Genomic DNA, 24,828 nt, shown 5'->3' with positions numbered 1-24,828 from the left:
TCAGTGTCAACTTTGGTTGAAAAGTTTCAAGTGGAAGAAGGCAGCCAGCCTGCACAACTCTCTTCCTCAAGTACCCAGAACAAATACATAGAGTAAGAGACAGAACTACAAGTTGCTACAGATCAGATCTCTTTTGTTTGCATTTTATTGAGTCGCTCTTTTTCAGCCATTCTGGGCACAATTCTTCCTCCACACTTCCATTTGTATAAACCTTCCCCTTGCTTGAGGAGACCATCATGTTATGAAGAAAGGACAGCAAATTTTATCCTTGCCTGAATAGATTTTGTATTTTGTTCCAGTTTAGACTTAATTTCAAAGACCAATACCCTCCAAAGTCCTTCCGAAACCAAAAACGAAAAAGAAAATAGATGCATTTCAAATATAAATGCGTTTATGCTTACTTTAGTCTATTATACATGGGGTAATTCTACCAGCTCCAGTAACTATACAAGAGAAGAATCAGGCCCACGAAACCAAGCTTTCACTATCTACTCTGCTCCTGATAAGCTGCTACATCTGTGCCAGCAAATTAGTATTGCAGTCAGCTCATCACCAGCTCTTGGCAGTTTCCACACTGTGGGACTTCAGCATCTTCGGTTTCCTGGATTATTCCCCTTTAACTGTGTATTCGCTGTTTATTTACACAGACATTTTCTAAGGAACCACAAGAAAGTTTAGTAGGCCTAACCTTCCCTGTTTCTGTCATTTATTCTGTATTTATTCTGCTTACTAAGAATAATTTGCTGTGTTGCAAACTCATTTTTAATCTTCCCATGGTCAGTATTTGAATTTTGTGGTACATTTCAGGGACTGCACCAGTGATACCAATCCCCAGCACAGCTGTGAGCTGCTAGTGCCACCTGGAGTTTAATAGCTATACATAAAACACGCCAAATCCCAAAGATGCACGCAAACATTTTAGCACACGGCCTGTAAAAGTATACATCCAGCAGCACCACTCTCTGTGCAGTGTCTTTGCACAGTGAATCTCCTTTCCAAAGCCTGGACACCCAAAAAGCTCAGCACAGCGAGTCAAGTCGAGATGGTCAGAAGAGCTCAGAGCTGCAGGCACTGGAAACCTCAGTCCAAGAACAGACAGCAAAAGCCACCAAGTACTTTTAAAAACCTCAAACAAGGTTGGTAACCACTTGAAAAGCCCAGTCTTCAATATTTTTCTGAATTTAGCCTTTTGATTGCCCATAAGCACTGAAAAACATAGAACAAAGTATATCTTTAAATCAACCATGAAGTCAAGGTATGAAAATGAGCGGTTACTGAAGCAGCTCATACGATTTCAGACATAAGTTGTCTCCTAAAACCACTTGCCTTTGAAGACAAGTGAAACAGAGGTACCCTGGACACCCTGGTGCTAAATTGTCAGCTCACTTAACCAGAACGACAGAACAATCCAATTGGACTGCAGCAAAACCGTACCTGTGGTAGCAGAGACACAACAGAATAATTTATACGTCAGCGGGGTCAGTCTTTGGGTATCATTAATCCATTCCCATTGTGTTGCCTACCACAAAAAGCACAGTTTTATTTAGTAGTGCTACAGTAGAAAAGAACAAAGCAAAAAGCATGTCAGAAACACATGGTATGAGCAGCTTAAAAAATCCAGGTCCTTGGAATCTCTTAAGCAAACTTTTAAAAGCAGCACAAAGATGAGCCGAAGCACTGCTAAATACAACCGTAACTTGACAGGGATGATGAAACTGGCTGTCACTGTGCGATATCACATTTGACCTCCAACTATTTCAAGAAGCGAGCTGCACTAAAGCCATGATTCCCCCAACTGCCAGTCTTTGCTTTCGTATTCGGCATGACAATTTGTTTAGCTTTCAGTCTGACTATCACGATCAATAAAACACTTGGCAAATCAAAGAGCAGTTAAGACTAACAACGGTTAACAACCTGAACAGAGCACAGGTCTTTGCACTATTGCTGCACTGACTTTACAGCAGCAGGAAAATGTACAACAGAGTTAATATTTTGTACTCGTAAAATAAGCACAGCTGATACAGCAGACACTACAGGAACCTCCATTGATTCATGGAAGCTGGGCTTCCTACAGTCACCTTTCCTATTAAAACAGCAGCCTGAGACTCCCTCCAAAGCTAAAGAAGGACTTAAATGCACTTCCTGAAAAATCAGGAGCTCTGGAAAGGTAAACTTCACCAGGTACAAAATCCTCTTCGTCCCAGGCCAAGCAAAAAAAACCCAAAACCAACAACAACAAAAAAAAACACAACACAAGAAACCCCACACTTTCAGCCCAGCAGGGATTGTTTCAAGAATCTACAAGCAACTGCAGAAAGCATATGCAAACATGTTAAGTTGTATCTACTAATCACCACAGGAAACATTAATATGAAAAGTTTGCTTCCATTTTCAGTTTATTTCATGGCATCTACCTAAACAGATGTAATGATTTAGTAATTTCCACAGCAACATGGTACCACTGCAAATATAACGCAAAGCCAAATACTTCAACTGTCAGCCTCTCTCTCCCCCACCATACTTGTTACTTGGAGGCACTAAATAGTTTGTGCTCTATTTGTATTTTATGCAAGACTGAATGCTGATGGAAAGGGAATCAGCATTTTCTCACAATGGGCTATGACTTTAAAAAGCAACTATTACAGAGCATCTTTTATAAAGGTATTTGCAACCAGGCAACTACAAGGGCTAACACTTATACAACCCAATAGGTGAAGCTACATTTAGCTGAAATTCAATGCCAGTGCTAAAATAATACCATTGTTTAAGCAATATTCAGTTTACCTACAGGAAGGTACATTTGTCTGAAGGTGAGTCAAAATAAAAAGGGTGAGCACTACAACAGTCTGAAGAGATGCTGTTCAAAGGCAAACTTCTGTTATGCAACTACAATTTAAAAGAGCAGCTTTCTCATGAATCACTACTACTGATTTTATTTTCTCTTGGGCTAATTATGCCCTCAGGGACAATCTTGAAAAGACACTGAACCTACACCCAAAGCAACCAGTCGTTGCTAAATAAATTAGACTATCTTTTGACTACATTGCACTTGTTATTTTGGGGGGGAGCAGTGCTGAAGGAAGGAGTTGTTTTATTTTTAGAGCCACATAAGCCTGTCTCGGTATGTTATTTGCAGAAAAAAAAAGTTGTATGACATGTGAAAAAAGAAAGGCAGCTTCCCTTCTTCACTGTTGAGTGATCATTAAAGACCTAGGTGAGCAGCAGAGGAAAGGAGGGGAGGGTTGTGCCAGCAAGAGGCAGTTGTAACTGTCAGGATACAAACACAATGGTTTTAAGTCTTTGAAATGGCAGATTTACATTGGTACATCCTACTAGTTGATCCCATGTTGGCACTACCTTGAATGTTGAAGGACGGGAGAAATACACACTTACTTCTCTGGATAATGAACTCCTGTCCCTGGAACATCCCAAGGAAATCCGAGTTCTCTGGACAGCTTGCCTTTGTGTCAAAAAAATTACGGTAGGAAGGTGATCTTCCCTCCACCACTGTTCTCATTTTCCAGGTGACCACTTTTTACATACCATTAGAAAAGCACAGTTTCATTCACCCCCCTAAATCAAACCAACACAGACTGTGTCAGAAAGTGAGCCAGCATGAAACACTCCTACAACCCCCATGGCACAACACAGAGCCAGCACAGAGCCCTGCACCACAAAAAAAGCCAGGGGAGTACGCTGAAAACCACTCACTACTCCTCTCTCAGAAGTCAGTACCACAGGCAGTCTCCACAGCCCATCTACGGTTCCTGTGTCCCAAAGCAAAAACCAAGATGTCTGGGGCACTTGGTGCACCCTTCCATGAAGTCAGAAGCCCCTCCAACTTCTCAAAACAGGGGACTCGCAGCAGACAAGCATGCTTTCCTCCCTACTGCCCATTTCTAGACAGCCACATCTCCTGCAGCCTGCTCCTCCAGGTCTGCTAGCCAAATCCACCTCTCGCCTAAACTTCCTTGCGGGTAGACAGAACAATTAGACTTCTGGATCAAACACAGACAGTAGGAACTAAATAAATCAATAAATAAAAATAAAAGGCTGTAACAAAGCTCCAGCTGCTCTGCTGGAGCTCTGCACCACATTACAGCCTTCAGAACCGAAGCTGTAAAGACTTATTGAACCAGCCTCCTACAACCCCTCCCCTGGTCCCAGTCAGCAGCAGCACCACTATGGACATGAAGAGGAGGCAAAGTCACCATCACTCCTTGCTAAGCCTTTGCTATATTTCTTCAGACTATGAATTTAAAGAATGGCTCTTTATTTTACAGCTGTGCAAAGGTTAATGAAAAAACCCAATGACCAAACACGTCAGATACTCGACAGGCAGAACACACCACCAGTCACCTACAAAAGCTCAGGCCAAAGAATGGCTGAGATCCTGGGGAGCAAAGCTGTTGGGACCCCACAGCTGCTCGACTCACACAGCATGTAGTTAGAACTTCAGAGCCCAGCTCTGTAGCAAGGTGCTTCCACTGCAATAACCAGAAGTGCATTCTCAGAAGCATCAGGAGAGACACTATCAATTTAGTAAGCAAGAAAACTAAGCACACTCTCATCTTAAGAGATAAAAGAAATTAGACTAAACTCCCTTTAGTCTCAGCACAGGGAAGCTCACATCACCCTTCTCCTGGCTCTGCCACTTGGCACTGAGGCTTCTGAATTGCAGAGCTGTCAGTCCAGCTTTCTCACGCTTGTTCTTCATTTTAAAAAAAGGCGTTAAGTTCATTAAAACTGTTGTCTACAGCTCACAGGAGAGCTGCTGATCTAATCATCTACTGGATTGTTAAAGTTAGTTGGAACTACTTCCTTTTCTGGAAGTAAAGTTTAAGTAACAAAATCAGAGTTTGAAATTTAAATAAAAGCAGAGGACTAAGATGCAAAACAGAGATGCAAATCTGATCTTTAAATATTCTTTGAGAAATCTGCACTCCAGGAGCTACGGGCATGTGGGACTATCATCTTCTCTCTTAAGCTACCTTAGCAGACACATTAAACCCAGTGAACTCCGATACACTCTCCAGATGTTATGGTGTGCATCACTCGGAGACGCGTTACCCAGCTCTAGATTCTTCCCCTGCAACAATCCAGTACAAACAGCCTCTGCCTAATCTCTGTCCTGCCTGTGGTTGGAGCCTACCATTGACTGAGGGTCCAGACCAGTATCTTTAACATAAAGAACACCACCTTTCACTTGCTCTGTTAGAAGTCTACCACTAAGACTTCCAAGCCTGGGCCACCACCTGGTCTTTGCAGAACCTCACCTTGTTTTGTGAGCGCTTCCCTCAGAGCAGGGGTTATCATCTCTCTCTTTTCACCCTCCTCCTTCCTCCCAGCGTTCTCTCGAGTCAAGCTCGTTCCAACATCTCCTTCCTTGAGCTCATGTTCTCCCTGTTTAAAGACAGTGAATTACAACCATTTAAATTCAAGCATCACATTTTAAATACTGTGGCACAGTTCAGCCACAGACCTGCTAAACTTAAAACTGATGCAAGTGCCCACATGTGAATTCTTGCATTCATGTAATCCTGCATTTTATCCCTCTTCCCATCAGACTCCAACCCTTCAGTAATTTAGGACAGCAAATTTAAAAAAAAAAACCTGCAACACATTAGATTTCTTCTAACACAGTAATAAAATTCTCCAGGACATGTTAAGAAACAAGAAGTTTGAATCTCACCTGAGAGCAAAAGGGACTCCAAGATTTAAACCCAAGCATAAAGTTACAAGCAGGAGAAGCAAACTTTAGCACATAAGAAACTGTGAATCCTCCACTGTGTAAGTGTCACTTCTGAGACTTTATGGGTATTTATTGTTTCACATCTGCACAAAGCAGCTTGAAAGTGTAAATATTTACTTTGATATTTCATGCAACTTGCAATCTGTCAGTCCTTTATGGCTTTTTTTAAGTCTTAAAGCAGTTATGGATAAACAACAAACAGAAACCAACAGGGGACATTTTGTTTTCACAAAACTAAGCCTATTTCACATCCAAGCCTCTTTGTGCCAAAGACATTAAGAAGTTCACACAAACGCTTCCAGTTTGGAGTCTACCCACCAACTGTTAGCATCACTAAGGAAACCAGTGCTCTTGACTTGCCAAATTGTGTTCTTCACAAACAGGGAAAGTAATCTAATTGTCCCCAGACACACAGACAGATTTCTTTTGTACCTGAGAAAAATTTCAGAAAATAAAGCTGTCTCACAAACAAGCAAAAAAACAACCCACCAAAAAACCCACAAAAACAAACCACAAAAAGACAACCACAGCCCATCCAGACTCAGAGGTTCAAGGACAAAACAGCATTCCTAATAACCACTTGAGAAGGGAATAGCAAAATAAAACATTTAGGGACAGAGGTTATTACCTTTCCTACTCATTTTGAATGAAACTTTGCTCAAAGTTTCAGGGAGGTTATGCAGGAAGGTATTTTCTAATGACCAACACCACAACATGGTCCTTACTGAAGGAGAAAGCTGTTTCCATCTTCTACTTCCTTTCACTCAGTTTGCTGAATTCTTAGGCAGGATTTCATTTGTTTCTATAACGCATCAAAACTTCCCTGAAAGGCTAGCTCTATTAAGCACTTGTCATTTGTTGGGTTTAAAATCTCATTTCTCGAGACTTGACCTTCATTTATCAGTAAGATGCTTCAACATCTTTTTCCCCAGGGAGGTGGTGGACTCACCATCCCTGGAAGCGTTCAAAAAACATTTAGATGTGGCACTTCAAGACATGGTTTAGTGGGCATGGTGGCATCGGGTATACGGTTGGACTTGATGATCTTTGAGGTCTCTTCCAACCATAATGATTCTATGAACAGTAAAATACTAATATTACCGGAAAAGCTTCATGCATAAGGAAGGAGATAATAGTTAAAAGACGAAGATTAAGTCTTAAATAAAGACCTTCTCCTCCCACAGGCTATCATTTAACCCAGAACTAGGTCCAGCCATCCACTTAAAAAGGAAAGGCACTATCTTAGCACAGATTTGTTAGCTACTCAAAGCAAAATGCTGTGCAAGATTTAAAAGTGGACACATCCTAGCCTGTCTGCTCTACAATTTCACGCTAGCTTATTTCTCCCACGAGAACTAAATATGCATGATGGACCACATCATAATATTAAAAATATAGTGATTGACTTAAGTATAAATGAGACATCCCATCCAAGACAGCCCTCTGATGCAGAAAGTGTCTTTCTGAATTTAAAAGGTTTGCACTTCTACCTGCCTCTTGTGCCTGTTACTGCAACACCTGAGAAAAGCACCTAAACATAAGAACAACAAGTAAAATTGCTTTACTGGCAGGGCAGAAACACATTTCAATAATCCTTTTTCCCCCTCACGGAGATGATAATATTTCCCTCCTCCCCCCATCCTGATGTGAAAGCCTGTAAACAAAATAATAATTTTTTTTCCTCTGAACTGCAATACCTGACTTGTTCTGTTTGGTAGGTGATTGGCTTCAGATATTTCCTGTGGGAAATGCAATTCACAGCTCTGGGAGTTTTACTTATTTGCTTAATAAATCTTTCATATCTACTATTTAGGGTTTGAATGAAGAGAACAAAGTTAACTTTGCACAGAGCAAACTTCTCAAGTTCTGGTGATTTAGCAGAAAGCCCTGTAGTAAATCCAAGGCAAATCGCTGTCTTTCCATAACAAATCAAGCAAGTAGTGACAAGCGCCAGTTTTTCAGGCCCTGGAAATACTCCACTGCCAAAAAACTGAAGAGTCAGTGTTCACAAACAAGAGAACCCCACAGAGGAGAAAACCTAGGGATACCCCCCAATTCCTTGGTGCCTCAAGGCTCAGCACAGCTCCTGCTGCGGGGTTGGGTTTTATTGCTACTGTCATTGAAGCAGACCTAAATAAAAGCAATTGAACCTCAGGTGTAAGGACTTATGATCACCTCCTCTACAGGTGAGGGCAAAAAAAGAAAATCTCTTCCCTTTTCCTGCCATACAGGCAGTACATACTTTATGGGCAGGCAGAAGCCCATTTTTGATGGGTCAAGAGCAGAGGGTATCTGACACAGGGTACAGACACAAGCAAGGACCTCAGTATTCCCCGCCAAGGCAGAGGGGTTGCTTCCCCTTTGACAAATCACAGTTCAAGCGTTTCAAAGGATTTCTTAGAAACGTGCCTACCAAACTCATCCACAGCCATCCAAATATGACCGACAGGACATGCTACTGCCACCTCTCCTCCTCTTTGAAGTGCTCTCTCCAGGACATCAAGGTGCCCAGTATCTCCCTGTGTCTCCCATTTTCTTACATCAAACGCTCTTCAAACTAATATTGCAGGGGTGAGTAAAATAGAAGAAAAGAGACTTAAAGTCCATGCAAAGAAGTATTCCCTAAACTAACCTTAATTAAGCATTTTTAGCCTCAATTTTTAGCCTATTTATTGATGTGCCATGGCTGAAAAAAACCACATTCCCCAGGAAGTTTTTCCTACCTGAGGGAAAATAACACCTAGAATATCCCAATTTTGACAAAACTTCTTTCCTACTTAACCTCCCAGCAGTCAAACAAGAAGGAACCCCTGGCATTGTCACGATCTACAGCTTCATCCATCAAAAACCTCCAGGATCTTTTAACAAATGAAAGGCACAAACATTAAGAAAACAGTAATACATCAAGGCTGGAGCCAGGACTAACAGAACCAGTGCTAAAGCAAAACGTTGGCAAGGCTATCAGGAAAAGACTGCCTAGCAGCAAGAAATACGAGTAAAGCTTTCCCAAGGGAGTCGTTAAATGAAGTATTAAAGTTCATGAATTACATGAAGGAGGAGTTAAAGTTCACACCAAGCAGAGTTCTGGAAGCAATACCCCAGAGGCAAGAGGACAGCTAGAAAAGCTGACAATTTTTCCCTTAGTTCAGGTTCATCAGTCAGTAGCATCGTTGGCAAGAACCATGTGGGGTTTGGGTTTTGGTTTTTTTTGAAAGTTGATTAGACATCAGGCTGCCCACAGGAACACTACTCATTTCCTTACAAAGCAACCTTCCTGCAAGACAAAAAAAACACATGGAAAAAGAACGGGACAGGGAATAGGTTTCCACAAAGATACTCTTGAACGCAACAGAAGAGGAGAAAAAGACTGCTAATGCGCTGTGGGGACCTTCCTGCTCCAGGTACAAAGCTCTGGCTGTCACAACCCAACCGTAACAAACGGAGACAGAACTGCAATTTGCTCAGTCCACAGATGAAACACCCTGCCAATCTTCCAACGACACGGGATACTCTAACTGCTGTCAGTCACCAATAAAAATAGCTTTCAGCATTTGCAAGTGAGTACAAAGATAAATACTGGAAACTTGGATTGAGTAATCCGTGAACCAGCAAACACCCCAACAGCAAGAAAATCTTATTAAAAATAGCTACTAGAGTCTATATAATCACAGGCTACATACTCACTCCATACATTGCTGCCCAGTTAAGCACAAAAGCCTGAACTGAAGCAAAAAGCAGACAAGGGTTGAAAGCATGACAGCTGAGAGATGGGGAACTCGGCAATCCATTACCCTGCCATGACTGGAATAAGAGGTGGCATGATCAAAAGCAAAAAGCATGGCACATGTTTTCAAGAAGTATCCCTAAAATGGGGAAAGCCCCTGAGAAGTTCTGATTGATACCAACAAAAAAAACCCCCAAACCAAAACCAGAAAAAACACCCCAAAAGTCAGAAGTGAGATTTTTTTTTTTTCTCCTGAAATAGAAATCTTTGAATTTTCAACAACAAGCCGGAAGGAAGTCTCCATCCACATCTACCTTACTATGCCATAGAATAACAGAAAGTCCCTTACATTATTCTGAGGCAACAGGTACCAGCTGCCATCCAAAGAAAGGATGCTGTTCAAACAGACCTGCAGATCAGGCCCCGCAGAGGGAATCTTGCCTTTCCTTTTGTTTGAAAAGTCAATGCTGAGATTTTTGCACATATACAACAGCATTTTAAAACCCAAACTCAGGCAGTCAATTAATGAGAGAAGACTTAGGCTGTTATCCAACTGAATCAGTCTGAAACCAGGCACTGCGCATCTTCTGTGAAATGCGGAAGGATAAATGATCCCACCAACATCCATTTTCTTGTAAGTTCAACATTGGTCAGAATCCTCAAGGACAAAAAAAATTCCCAGATCATAACTCTAAAAATGTATCTGCAGGGCTACAGCAGGGTTTAACATCGCTTCACCGAGCCATAACATCACTGCTCTGCTGTAGGGAAGGGGTTTACAAGGTGTTGTTAAACCACAACTCTGTTTCACATACTGCTGCGTAAGTCTGTCGACATTTGTTTGATTTGGGAAGCTTCCTTGGACACACCATAAAGAATACTGATTTTTCAAAGGAAACAAAAAGAGAATCAAAACTAAAAACATGTCTGTCTCCACCCAAAAGTGACTAACTTATATTTGAAAACTAGGCTATATATTCACTTTTTTATTGCTTTCTTCTGTGCTACAATAATCACAACTAAAATCCAGGTAACATGATTTAACAAGTGTCCTGAAACGCCCAGCCTAAAGCCAGTAAGATTTTTCCACTTCAGTCTATTCTACTTTCTCACACACAGAGTATGGAGCACACATCCTTTCACAACATCTTACCATATTTTGCTTTTTATTTTTTTTTAAATGGCTCTGTAAAAAGACTTCTCCACTCCATCATTTCTTTCTTTTCCTTACAGTTAGAACTAAAAGGGCATTTCATTTCAACACCAGTCTTTCAAGTGGTCAAAACACCACACACGTATTTATAAAAAAAAAAAAAGCGTGATGAATTGTGATTCTGCAATCATTTGCTACATTTGAAGAAGTCTCCAGTCAATCTGAGCTAATACTAGCTAGAGGTGTATTTCCTAGCAGCAACATTCATTGCGGAAAAGCCAGCCGTTGTAAGCAAGGAAGCTGGTCAGACTGCAGATCGCCATTTTGCCTTAGAAACCCTGAACGCCTTCCACAGAAAGGAAGGCATCCAGCACACGCGAGCGCGCTGACACAGGTCAGACATCAGCGAGCAGCAGTCAGTTCTCAAACCCGCCTTAGCTTTCACCAGTCTTCAGAATTCTTGTAACATAGGAAAGCATCTAGCCATAAAATGTTAATACGGGTTATGAAATTCTAATAAAAGTGTTGAGCAGAGAGATATTTTTTTCTAGGACCATGAGAGTTCCAAGCATAACTCCCCACTCAGGTTAGTCTTCTCAGGAAGGCCATTTTGCCAAAGACTACGTGCAAGTTCATAGAATCATTTAGGTTGGAAAGGACCTTTAAAATCATCAAGTCCAACCATAAACCTAGCCTGGCCAAAACCACCACTAAACCATGTCCCTGAGCACCACCTCCACACATCTTTTAAATAGTTCCAAGGATGGTGACTCCACCACCTCCTTGGGCAGCCTGTTCCAGCGTTTGACAACCCTTTTGGTGAAGAAATTCTTCCTAACATCCAATCTAAACCTCCCCTGGTACAACCTGAAGCCATTTCCTCTTGTCCCATCACTCATTACTTGGGAGAAGAATAATCAGCAGAAATCAGCACTAACTGGAGAGCAGCATGAGAAAGTCCCTATTCGTACTTTCTCTACCTGCCTGCTCCTTGAGTTGGAGCTGTGTACAAGTCTTCCAAGCACCCAAAGTAACAGTTATGGTCTGTAGCCCATTCAATGATATGCATCAATCACCTTTTCAGAACTATTAGATGACAGGTCATGATATTATCACAAGAATATCTTATTAAAGTCAAAACAAAATTGCCTAGTTTCTACAACAATCAATCTTCATTGACTGTAAGATAGTGTAAATTAGTCAATCAGGAAGACAGACTAAGGCAAGATATCCAAGTACCCTGCAGAGTATCCCTCAAGACCCAAAGCCCCACTTTCCAAAATTACAGGCCAAAGAAGGGTCAGAAATGACTCAGTGCTGCATCCTCTCAAGGGGGACACAGCACAGTTCCACACACAACAGCACAAGCAAAGCAACTTTCCAGCAAAGCCTTGTGCTTCGCACCTGGGTCTCTCCTGCACGCTTGTTTACAGTAAATGATGTATAACAGTACTCCTCTTCTAAAAACTACCAACCCATTGTTGTTTTGGTAGTGCTGATCATCACAGGGGCCCAGCCCAAATGAACTGGGTCAGAATGATGCCTGCATTGGCATCACTTGCTAGCACAGACCCAGACCCCCTTGCCATGAACTACTCGCACAGAGGTTCTGCCCATGCCAGTGGCAAAAAGGATCATCATTTCCTCCTGCAAAAGTTTAACTGCGCTATTAGAAGAAAAATGCATGGCATGGTTTGACACACGTGGAAGTACTCTGTGCAATACAAAAGCAGTTTAATGCCATGTTATAGTATCCAGCTCCTTCTGTAGAGCTGAGATAATGCTATTTCCATTCCCTTATGCCATGCTCTTCTGTTGAGAAAGCTTTTAGGAGAGGCTCCATCTCATCTGCATATCCATGGGGCAAAATGCAATCCCCATCTCATGCCAAGCCTCCGCAACCAACAGCAAGAGAGAAATGTCAGAGTATCAGCTCTGATGTGAACAAGGAAAGGGCAATACTTTGCCTGCTTTGGCAGCCCAGCTATCATCAAAGGAAGCAAAAGTGTGGCTCACCTCATTACAGGAAAGAAAAAGCAGCTCCCACTGTCCATAACTAGTGCTGCCCTTCACACAGAGGGGCAGGACACTGAACGAGATGAGGATGTATGAACCTCATGAAGTTCAACAAGGCCAAGTGCAAGGTCCTGCACCTGGGTCAGGGCAATCCCAAGAACAAATACAGGTTGGGTGGAGAATGGATCGAGAGCAGCCCTGAGGAGAAGGACTTGGGGGTGCTGGTTGATGAGAAGTTCACCATGACCCGGCCATGTGCACTGGCAGCCCAGAAAGCCAACCGTGTCCTGGGCTGCATCCCAAGCAGCGTGACCAGCAGGTCGAGGGAGGGGATTCTGCCCCTCTGCTCTGCTCTGGTGAGACCCCCCCGGCAGTACTGCCTTCAGCTCTGGGGTCCTCAGCACAAGAAGGACATGGACCTGTTGGAGCGAGTCCAGAGGAGGCCACGGAGATGATCCAAGGGCTGGAGCACCTCTGCTGTGAGGACAGGCTGAGAGAGTTGGGGTTGTTCAGCCTGGAGAAAAGAAGGCTCTGAGGAGATCTTAGGCCTTCCAGTACCTAAAGGGGCTGACAAGAAAGGTGGGGAGGGACTTTTTACAAGGGCATGGAGTGATAGGACAAGGGGCAATGGCTTTAAACTGGAAGAGGGAAGATTTAGATGAGATATCAGGAAGGAATTCTTCCCTGTGGGGGTGGTGAGGCAGTGGCAGAGGTTACCCAGAGAAGCTGTGGCTGTCCCATCCCTGGAAGTGTTCAAGGCCAGGTTGGATGGGGCTTTGAGCAACCTGATCTGTTGGAAGGTGTCCCTGCCCATGGCAGGGGGGTTGGAACCAGATGATCTTTAAGGTCCCTTCCAACCAAACCATTCTATGATCTATGCTTTTGTAGTTGAGAACCACCTACAAACTATACTGACCACTGGGCAGTCACAGCAAATAAGGTTTGACTGGAGGCCATGTGTGGACAGGCTTACTGCCAGCTGCACTGCTGAAAGACCAAATCTTCATGGTTTGTCTAGCAGAACATGGATGCATTTACTGTACCTTGTAACACCTTATTCAAACCACCTATTTATTTGGCACCAGATGCTGTGCTCCCACAGGACATCCTTGTGCTGCTCTCTCCTTTGATACAGCAATGACATCAATGGGCCACTTCCTCCGTGCTTCTCCTAGTAATTACCATCAGCAGATAATTACTCTGTGCATTGATTTGTGGACTTCTTGCCAACCACACAACATAGTTGAACAGAACTTTAAAAAATGCACAGGTTAAAAAAAAACATCTGAGAAACACAGCATGAAGTTTGTGAGAAATGCTAAGCAGATGGGCTGGACTGCTGCAGGCTAAGCCCTGATGATCTCCAACGACAGATGTGGTCAAGAAAAGGCTGCAAACAAAGAGGAAGCCCAATGCTCAGGGGGACTTCATACTTCCAGAATTTTTTTTTTATATCTATCAGCTCTGCTTCAGTACCCATTTACTAATTTACAATAGACTAAAGAACAGCATGGGATATGAGATCTACCTCCCAGGGCAAAAATAAAAGTCTTCATTCATAGATCTCAAAGCCCTTTACAAAGGTTCATCAAGGAAGCCAATATCATACCACATGCCAAAGACAGAATGTCCAGCCAGAGGTTACCCTTAAAGTATTTTTTTCCTCTTTTTCATTGGGTACTGCTAAGCCTTCCATAGAAAAAGGCAAGTCTCAAGATCTCTTGTAATGTTGTTGATGAGTTGTAATTCTTTTCAATAGCCAAGTTTTTGAGAAGAAAGATTTGAACACAGGAAAGGGGAATGGTGAAGTGTCCCTGTGACAAATCCAAATTTTAATGCTGGGAAGAGTCCCCAAGCAGTTAAATGGAATCTCTTAAAGCTTATTTTAAAATGTAGGATCTCACTGAATTCTGAGCCAGAGTAGCAGAGGTCAAAACCTAGGCCAGAGACTGAGCTGTTGAAGATAAGAGCACATTTTCCCTATAGGAATCTTTCACCCATTAAAAGTTAGAGAACATTTTTGGAGAGTTCTAAATGTGCCCATCATTTTTAGCCATGTCTAAATCTGACAGTTAAGTACCCCAGCCTGATTGAATTCAGTTAAATTACGACTAACAATTCTTGCATACTCTAAAAAGTTTCTGCCTGTTACACAAAGTTGCTTACAACACTTAATCTGAAAATCTTATACCTTAACATTCACTGCCCCATTTCAAACAAAACTCCAGCCAATTTCACTAAAAGTTTCTTCACCCAGTGTCAGCAAGGTTTGGTCTTCCATAGCAGTCATACGCTGAAAGAGCTCTCAGGAAAGGTCACAAGTGGTGTGATTTACGATCCCAGCAGTGGTAAATAGCTAACATAGGATGACTTTTTAGGGAAGAGTGCCAAAAGGGATCAGGAAACCTCCCCTGTGGCAAACAGACAGAGAAGTAAACAGAACCTTCTTGAACATGCTCTCTGGGTCATATTCTGTTTCCCGTAACCTCGGTCTTGCTCTCTTACACACACCCCTCCTCTGTATTTACATTGCAAATGTGACTATCAGCATCATTAAACTTTTTGTTTCAGAAAACAACATTAATCTTAAAATTGCATCAACAATATATGCCCATTTGATTACTTCCCAGCCAGTCCAAAAAATTAGGATATTATTATTACTATTACTCATGCCTGCAGTTTGTAAATATGAAGGTTAATAAAGCCATTTCATTCCCTGGGAACAAGTCTAGATTGATCTTTCTAGTTTATCACAATCTCCCAGCTGTGGGAGATAATCTGCATTAAGAAGTGGTGTCCTTATGATTAATAGCAGTCTTGCAGGCCACAAACATACCCATTAGACTGCACATGTTATCTGATAAATACATTTCAGGGGAGCAGCTTCAGAGGACAGGGAAACTGTGCCACAATTGTAGACCTTAACAGTCCACTTAGTTATTAAATCCACTAAGAACCACCACTGCCTTCTGCTGCTGCTTAAAAGCGATTTGGAGAACTTGCTGTTCCCAAAATTTAATTACTCAGAAAACAAAGGGCTGGATTTTAGCAGCTATGAAGTAGTCGTCACCACATAGTATGATATTTGGTAAACAAAGTGTGGAGTTCATCTTTGTAACAGCCTTCATTTTATAAACTTGAATGATTTCCTGTTGCCACCCAGCCTCCAATTTTTGTGCTCAGATTCAGCATGCAGACGGCACCATCACCTTGAACTGTCTCCCTTTACCTTCAGAAGCTCTTTAAAAGTTCATCTCTTTTCCAAGGGGTAATAGCTACAACTCTACCAGGAAGAGAGGTTCTGCCGTTCACCTTGAACTCCTGAATCCATCTGCCCCATCCAAATGACTGCAAGAATCCAGTACCTGTCTCAAGTCCTTGGATGATACTTTGTAAAGTGCAATGAAGCTGCAGCATATGGGGAAAAAAAAAGCTGTAAACCAAAACTCAGCCTTGATTTCCATCAAGTCAAGCAACAGGAGAAGGATGCAAAATTAAATGAAGATCACCTGCAGAGATGCGAGCAAACATTTATTAGATATACTCACCCTCACAGCCTCACTTTGCCATCCCACAAAAGGCAGGACAACAAGGAATTATGGGTACCTGTGACCACACATCTGTCTTATCAGCTAGTGATTCTCATAAGAGGGAATACATGCCTGCAGAAGATCAATGCTGGACCCTAAAACTTTTCAAATTAACTATATTGCACGAGGCAGAACCTGCTATTCTATCTCCCATATGCAGAGGAGTTCATACACAACATTGACCTCCACAAAATCCATGCTGAAAACCGTTACGCACATTTCAGATCCAAGTAAATCGAAGAAGTATTTGTGATAACACTCTAAAATACAAAAGTTTCCTTCAAACTTGTTAGTTTGTATAGGGATAGCTCAGACAAAAACCCAAAGCACTTCCCTGTGTCGGTAGGGATTACTGCAAGACAACAGATTACATCAGTGCAAAACAAAAGTGTCAGACTAACTTTACACAGTTCAGCATTCTGCGAGAGAAAAAAAAATGGCTAAAGGGACAACTCAACTCATCTGAAAAAGAAAACTTCTCATTGCACAAACTCATAGCCACTGAAGTGAGGAGGTGACAAACTGAGATGCACTGGATTTAAACAACTAAATCCTTCCGCCTGGGAGCAAGAGTCTGATCGTGACAAATTACTTTCATAAATGCAGATCATCCTGTTCCTTCATATCTAGTTTTCAGCATTTATTTTCCTTATAGTAAATAACTGCACCTACGGGATCATTTTACAATTCAAGTGTTTGCATAAACCTGGTGCAAGTCAACACGCACATTCCCCAGGAGATTCACCACCAAGACAAAGTCATTCTTTCTCCCAGCTAATGATAAAGATAGCCATCAGTTCAGGCTCCCTCATGAAATATTTACACAGTTTATATCCTGCCATCACTCACACCCCCAATTCAAGAGAGCTGAGGATTTACATTGAAGTCACCGCTGAGGGCCCTTTCTCCATTATCTGCTCTGGTTAAGAAGCATGAAACCAGAAATGTAGATGGCAGCTAGGCAGATCAACCGTGCAGAATGGGAATAAAGGGGTCTGTAATATGAACTACATCATTTTAAGGTTTCAAAGTTAATCCAAAAACCTGGGACATGACTAGAGCAGCACAGTTCGGTGGCATCAGCAACAAAGAAAGGCTGATCCACAGTTTCAGGGTCTCCTGTGTCATCAGCTGACAACAGCTGATATCCAAAAGGGCCAGGACACTTCATACACAGCAAGAGCGTACTTCCAGTCCCACACCGACACTTGCACTCACAGGATTTAACCATTTGCAGAGGCAAGAGAGCAGCGTTCAGCTCACAGCAGAACCATCCTTTGCCACCTCCTCAGAGGAAAAGGCAGCAGATCAAAAAATGCAGCTTACAACTCCAGGTGAGTATCTGTGCTCAGACAGAAGCTGTCCCTCAGATCACAGGGGCTACTTAGGTCAGAGCCACAAGAACCTGACCTACACAGAGATACTTGCACTTATGTAGTGACTTGTATGTACAACATACAGGCCTCTCACCGCTCAAGCAGAGCGACAAGAAAGCTAAGGAGAAAGTAGTTAACTGTTCGAATCATGCATCAGTCAAACTCACAGACAGCAATGAATTTTCACTGCCTATGTATAAAACCATACCACATTGACTGCAGCTGTGTTCACTACCAGAACAATGAGCACGAGAAGCTAAGAGCAGGAAGTATTTTATTGCTGTGCACAAGTTTTATTCATAAACTGGACTACGATATGTGGTTTTCCTGGTTTACACTACTCTTTGATCATGCTGTTGCCACATTTTGTCAGTCAGTGAAAACTCAATGCCTGATTTTTCATAAAACTGCTGGATGACAACACCTCCCTTCCCTGGTCTAAATCATCTCCCAGGGCATGCTGCTACAGAAGAGGCAGTTCCCTTTTTGTCAGTGACCTCTACTGGCAAGCACACGCAGGAGAGGAGAAAGAGGACCATGTCGTGACACAGTTACACAGGGAGAAAGATTGACCCTTTCTCCCTCCAAAAAAAGCCAAACAGCTCATCTATCCTTCTCTTGCAAGCTGCAGTGCACATGTTGATATGAGATCAGGGATAGGAGCTCCCACACAGCAGCCTGCCTTGCCCCCAAGTCAGTGGGGCTACTCTCCTAACAGAGTTTGTTACAAGAAGCAGGAAGTATTTTACCTCCTTCCCCCCTCCCTAAGGTGAAGAACAGAGATCCCTGTGCTCCCCTTGTAACCTCCTCCCCTCCTAACCATGCAGCCCCCTGTGATCCAAGGCCTGGCTTGCTCTGGCCCAGTGGGGTCACCTCAGCTCAGACTGTTGAGGGAATTGTGAAGTTTTGGGAAAGAGCTGTGAGAAGTCCACGCTGCAGAGGCATGCAAGATATGGAAGGTGTAATTAGACAGAAGTAGGTTTGTTGAGAGGGGAATGGATAGCAGCTCAAGAGCTCATAAGGAAAGATAACACCATGGGAAAGATTGCTAAGGGGGAAACAGAGTCAGCAGATGGCAACACAGTACACCACAGGTCCATCCTGGGGCCAACCCTTCCCACCCCGACTGCTCAGCCAGCAAAGAGCGTAGGGAGCACACTAAGGCTTAGCCTAATAGCTACTTATATTCTTGCTCCATTTTGCATGCTAACCAAATAAATCAGTTGGAGATATCCCGCCTGCAGATGGAACACAAAAAGAAACACAAACAGAATCACACAGGAACAGAGATAGTAACTCCCTGAAACGAAGCAGAAATTGTCTTTGACAGGTTCAGCCCAGGTCAGATCAAGCTCACTGGCTTGCTCTGCAAGCACGGCACCTCATCTTAGGGCAGCAGCGAGCAAGACACACAAAAGGTCTTACAGCAGTGTATTACTACTCCACCTGCAGCTCCGCTGCCCGTCAGGACCTACCAGCCCAACACATGCCTGCATTTCAGCTGACATACCCACGGGCAGACACAGTAACACGACTTGTGTTTAGACACTGGACTGTGAACCACAGTGGCAGAGATGTACTGTCAAATCTGAAGGTTAGCTGGGGAAGTAATTTTTCCTCAGACTGAAAATAACAGGTTACCATTGCAGCATTTGCTCGGTGAACAAGTCACAGTCAGCCAGTAACTATATCGAACACACCTCCAAGTATGTTCTTTTTTGTGACAGGTTCTCCAATAGCTCATATTTTACTCTCCAACTAGACTCTACAGATTCAAATCCAGCAAGTAATATTTCATTCAATTCAACTGATCAGCGACAAAGATCTGACAGTTCTATAGCAGTACCTTCGCTTTCTTCATGTGGCTCATGATATTGCCGAGATCTTCAACATCGACAACAGAATTTGTGCCGCCAGCTTCCGCAGCATCAGCCTCCTCCTCACTACTGGTTTCAAACAACTCCGCCTGTGTAAGAGATCAGAGAAAAAAAATTAGGAATGTATTTGAATGTTAAACATAAGACCTTCATCTATGCTAACCAGTGAAATCAGCTCTCACAATCAGTAAAGACTACTGAAAAACAAGGAAGAGTCTACCAATAACCTCTATTACGTATGAGGTGCATTTAAACTTGGGGCTTTTATCAGTGTGCATTTTTAAGAGTTCAGCAGCACACAGACTGCCTGAAACTCAGTCCAGATATCCCGCCCCCAGATTGCTCTGTTTTCCTCATGTGCCTGCCTGATCACGTAAGAAGCAATACAGAGGAGCCTAACTCCCACTGCATACTCTCTGATCTGGAAGCCTAAACCCTTTTAAGTCCTCCAAGTGGCCCTGGCTGAATGAACAGGGAGGGAAAGATCTGCTTTTCAAGTCAAACTCTTCACAGAGCAGAACAGTTGTCTCCCTTTCTGTGCTGTGCCTTGGCTGTGTACAAGAGTACTGGTCTAACAGCAAGATTTATTCCTCTTGCTCCTGCAACAGCCAGTACTCTCAAACCCACTCAACCAGAAAAGCCCCTATTTTCCTACAAAATTCAACATGACCATAGCAATCATTTCCAACGCACAACAAATGGTTTGCAGGGAGGATTAAAGCGCCATAGCAGCTCTGGGTCTTGCACTGCAGAGCAAGAGAGGATTTCTTATTTAAAACCTGCAATCAACAAACACTCCAGAAGACACACAAATGATTACAGGCAGACATAATCAGAAGAAACACAGGACTTGCTCAGATAACACTCCAATTGCCTTTGGAAAAGCCTTGGGACACAGGCAAAGCACCTAAGCTTCACCAGGGTGAAGTGGAAGCAAGTTAACTGCTCACTGGGAACTAAATGCTTCACTTGGCCATGAGACAAAGCAAAGACTCTGATGAGAACCCAGACTAGCTCCCTGAGCATCTGTCACAACATATACCTTCCCCTACTCAAGAGGAAGACTCCCTCATCATATAAATGCCATCTAGCTTAGTTCCATCACTAATTCTTTGGTCCTTCTTTTTGGATGGCTTATTCTACTTGTTATCTGCCATGGGATCTCATCCCTCTTCCTGCTCTGCTCCAGAAGAAGGAAGTATCCAGCTCCCACAAGATCCCTCTGGGCTGTAGGAGGAAGGAGATAAGTCAAATAGGGCTCCAAAGGGCACTAAACCAGAAATAAGGTCCCACAGATTTTAGCCTTACCTCAGTATTCCTGTATTCTGATGCCCCACGCTGATGATCTGAGCTCTCCTTGCTCTGCTTCCCCGGAGATTTGCACTTCCCTTTCTTGCACTTCCCATCGCAGGGCTTCTTTTCCCCTCTGCAGAGCGCCTGAAGTCGACTGAGGAACTTGACTTTCCAGGCTTCAAAGTCAGCTTCAATGCTGCCATGCTTGCTCTGGGCCACATTACAGTCCCCCTCGGCACGAGTCATGATACGGCTGGCACTGAGCATCCACAGCCACCTGTCAATATTTCTTCCAACCTAGGTTAGGATGAAAGTTAGAGCTCAAGTTAAACACAGCAGGCAATTAAAAGCAAGGACGAAGCCTGGAAATAGAGCGACCGAGTCGCACAGGACCACAGGGCAGGGATCTCTGGACTCCCTCTCACCTGCTGACTCAGAGCACAGACACAAGGCAGTCTGAACACCACCACACACCCTCAAGCTCCCATTTCAAAATACGTCTGCTATCAAACCGATGTGGTAAGAGATGAGCTCTGGGAACAGGCTGCTTTGTGTGATGTTGCTGGTCAAAATGTCCACATGCGTAACATTTCATGTGGCCCCAGCTGTACAAACGTAACAACCTGGTGACAAGTCATGCTATTTTTCTGATTGAGATGAAACTAATTACCAGGCTAAGATACTGCCATATTTTACATCGGGAAATAAAGCTAAAATACACACAATACAGCAAAGTACGTAAGTTCGAGAAAAGCACTTTAAACTAAAAGGCAGCAAGTGAGAGGGTTTACAGTACTGTGCCCTCATGCATTGAAAGCTTTCAAAGCTCGGAAACTAATTCAATAAGGATTTACCAAATACATTACCGTGCCTCCCAGACCAACGCAGTGCTTATGGAACTCCTTTCCCATTTAAAAGGGCAGCACAATCATTTCAAAGCTGCATTGCCAATGCTCTAAACCCAAACCCTAATCAAGTCCGCACAACAGCCGCAATCTTCACACCAACTAGCAGTATCGTTCCTTTTTGTAGCATTTAAGAAAGCTTAGCCTCTCCGAGGAGCAGAAATCAAAGCTGCAGAGAAGATACTTACTGTGTTGTAATGATCAACATAGACTGAGTTTCCCAAGCCAAACACAGCATATCTCAGGCCTTTCAGATACGTTTTCCCAAAGCGGAAGTCATTCACAGCTTCTTCTAACCACTTGCAGAACCACGCTGCACTCTCGGTTGGTTGACCATCTGTGTATGTAGCTACCAAGAACACACAAATGTTCCTGCTGGTTGTCTAATAATATAAATAGAACAGAATAGAAAAGATCACTGCATTTTCCAGAACACTTCACATCAGGAAGAGAGCTGTAATACATGGGCAGTTGGAAGAAGCCAAAAGACAAGATTTTTGTTAAGTGAGTTAACAGTCTTTGGTGTGGGATGCTGCAGGTGATAATCCCAACAGCGGTGAATGGCCATCCTCCCTGCAAAGCCATCTTAAATTAGCCAAGAGACATTAAGCTGTCTTTCCCCTACTTAACAGAGACACACTGGTAAAACAGAGCTGGACATCTACCTTCTCCACCCCGATCAACAGCTTCTTGAACAGACTCCTGCAGCAATTAGAAGTTTCCCACGGATTCAAAAAGCAACTACCAATATTCACAGAAGAAAACTCCATCAAGGACTACTCAATATAAATACACCTCACAAGAAGTTTCTAATTTATGAATCTATGGCACCTGCAGAAGTATCACCACACACTTACTCTGGTTTTGAACCCTTCCCCAGGTGTACACTGTCACAGACAGAACAGGGGGACCTGGTGCAGCCACTCTGATGTAACTCACACCTGAGTTACAGAACTAGCTCACACAAAGTCACTGTCAGCATCAAAATATTCTACGTGATCCTTTCCTAGTAATATCCAAAATTTAGGTATTTTCTGTGGAGGGTTGATGGGCTATACTTGCTTACATAGAAGGGAAGCAATTTGCAACACGCAGCTTTGGGGATTTCCAGGAAAATAGGAGAGAAATACAAGAGAAAACGGTCTTCACAACCCCAGGAAAAAACTTGTATTTATTATTCATATTTATGACATACCTACCTCCTCTGATAAACAATCATCTGGGTCATAGTCTCCCATGCTAATGACTTCCACAGGCAAACTAAGGGAAATGACTGCTTCAGCCAGACCTTTAGCAAATCTCTGAAAAAAGAAATGGAGAAAGTTATCAATTACTTCAACTTAATTATCATAAGGGTCCAACAAGCCCTGCTATGCCCATTCACAAGACTTCTCCCAGCACAGACAGAGCAATGACACACGAGAACTGGACACTGGACCCATGATTCCTCACATTAAAAAAAACCATGAAGTATACCAGCTGAAAGAAGAGCACTCCATGAATTTTAATGACTAATGATTTTATATTTACACACACAACTTAAATTTCTTTTAGAGAAAGCAACCAAAACAGCACTTCTCTTGAAGACAATCTGCTAGCAAATTAATGTGTCTACTGCATGCCCCACTTAAAGGGGGTAGAAAAACTGTTATTCTTCTATAATTTTCATTTATCTTTCATGTTGGGCAATGACTTCTAATGAGCTAATGAACTTTCTGATGAACTTTCAGCTTTTTACACAGTGCAATGCTTCTAAGGCAAGCAACATACTTGAATCTCAACAATATTTCAAATCAACTTCACATACGTGGAAAAAAAAAAGTAACTTATACCTTTGCTGTGCCAGTCTGAGACCCATAGAAAATCTTTACCCCAGCAACATAGACCTCCTTTGCCTGCAGGGTGGTATATCCATTTACCAGTTTGTCTTCTGCTCCTTCAGAAGTGGGATTCCCGTTGGATTTTTCACCCTACGAAACAAGCACTGTGTCACATTCAATCCCTTTTCAAAGTGACGTTAACCCCATTTTCCTGAAAACACTTAAAATTCAAATCCTGTGACCAGTCTCAGCACCACACAAATGCAACAATCAAAGCATTTTAGTTTCTCTCACACCTAGAGCAACACACAACTAACTATTTCTCTGAGCTAGGCCACGCTGCAATACACTCATCTCACACACCAGGGAGGTAACAGGATCCAGCTGAACCCAAGAGATTCCCAACTTGTGCAGAACTTCACTCACCCACATGAGGAGGTTTTAAATTCCTGAATGGCCTAATCCCACTCCCATCCTAAAACCAGTCCAACCTTGTCATTAACATCACTGGAAACATGAATGTGAAAACACTGGGCACAAGCAGAGCAATTCACTTGAAGTGACAGAGCAACCCAGGTTGACACATTCTCTCAATAACAAAGTGAGAAATGCTCAGCTGAGATCTGCTCAAACATCAGAGCAACGAGGGCATTTAGGTACCCATAAACATAAAACAATCCAGACTGAGGATTATAACCACCAGATGAACTAAATTACACTTGGGATTTGCAACAATCTAGGTGGGTCCACAGCAAAGTAGCACATTTCACTGCACCGGTGGGTACCTTTACCCGGCAACTACTTACTTCCACACGCAGATTTTTGGGGTCATCTCAGACAAAAGTGCTTACACGTTCAGTTACCTTCTTTTTGGTTTTGGTGGTGGTGAACTGAATCATAATCCAAATGCTGATTCCAAAAACAACAGCAAAATAGATGTAAAATCTGTGCAGCCATAAGGAAACCAGGCAAGTATAGAAGAAGTTCCACGTATCCATTGAGACATCTAAATCTAGAATAAATCACAGATTTAGCACGAGCAGATGCCTACTATATGAATTTAGAACAAGCACACAAAAAATAATCATACAGTACCCACAGTCTCATGCCATTAGCCATTCCCCAGGCTCTGCAGAAAACAGCTTTTGGCTAAAGACAAGACACTACAGTTGAATCAAGGAGCCTTCACCTCCTCAGAGGTGTGTCAGCAGAGTTTCATCTGTGTATCCAAGCTAACATTTTAGACTGTCATATAATAACTTTGGCTTTTTCTTAGATAGGGCAGGTTCTGTTATAAGGAAAGGTAGAAAATACTTGTGCTG

At 42.8% G+C, this 24,828-nt stretch overlaps 1 protein-coding gene across 1 annotated transcript in view; it reads right to left on the bottom strand.

Moving 5' to 3' along the window:
• The window catches only part of TYW1 (tRNA-yW synthesizing protein 1 homolog (S. cerevisiae)), a 52,403-nt gene extending 27,893 nt beyond the window's left edge, over window positions 1-24,510 (bottom strand). The window contains exons 1-7 of the mRNA XM_009697185.1: window positions 24,370-24,510; window positions 23,519-23,656; window positions 22,886-22,987; window positions 21,875-22,069; window positions 20,797-21,078; window positions 19,458-19,577; window positions 5,277-5,403 (exon numbers count right to left, since the gene is read on the bottom strand). Of these exons, the coding sequence (XP_009695487.1) occupies window positions 5,277-5,403; window positions 19,458-19,577; window positions 20,797-21,078; window positions 21,875-22,069; window positions 22,886-22,987; window positions 23,519-23,656; window positions 24,370-24,504 (1,099 nt within the window). The 5' untranslated portion in view covers window positions 24,505-24,510. The remainder of the gene's footprint in view (window positions 1-5,276; window positions 5,404-19,457; window positions 19,578-20,796; window positions 21,079-21,874; window positions 22,070-22,885; window positions 22,988-23,518; window positions 23,657-24,369) is intronic.
• Between the last annotated feature and the right edge of the window lie 318 nt (window positions 24,511-24,828).

The sequence above is a fragment of the Cariama cristata genome, unplaced genomic scaffold (assembly GCF_000690535.1).
Source record: "Cariama cristata isolate BGI_N322 unplaced genomic scaffold, ASM69053v1 scaffold36743, whole genome shotgun sequence".
Taxonomy (NCBI): Eukaryota; Metazoa; Chordata; class Aves; order Cariamiformes; family Cariamidae; genus Cariama; species Cariama cristata.
Note: the sequence above shows the minus strand (reverse complement) of the source record. Positions and strands in the feature narration are given on the sequence as shown.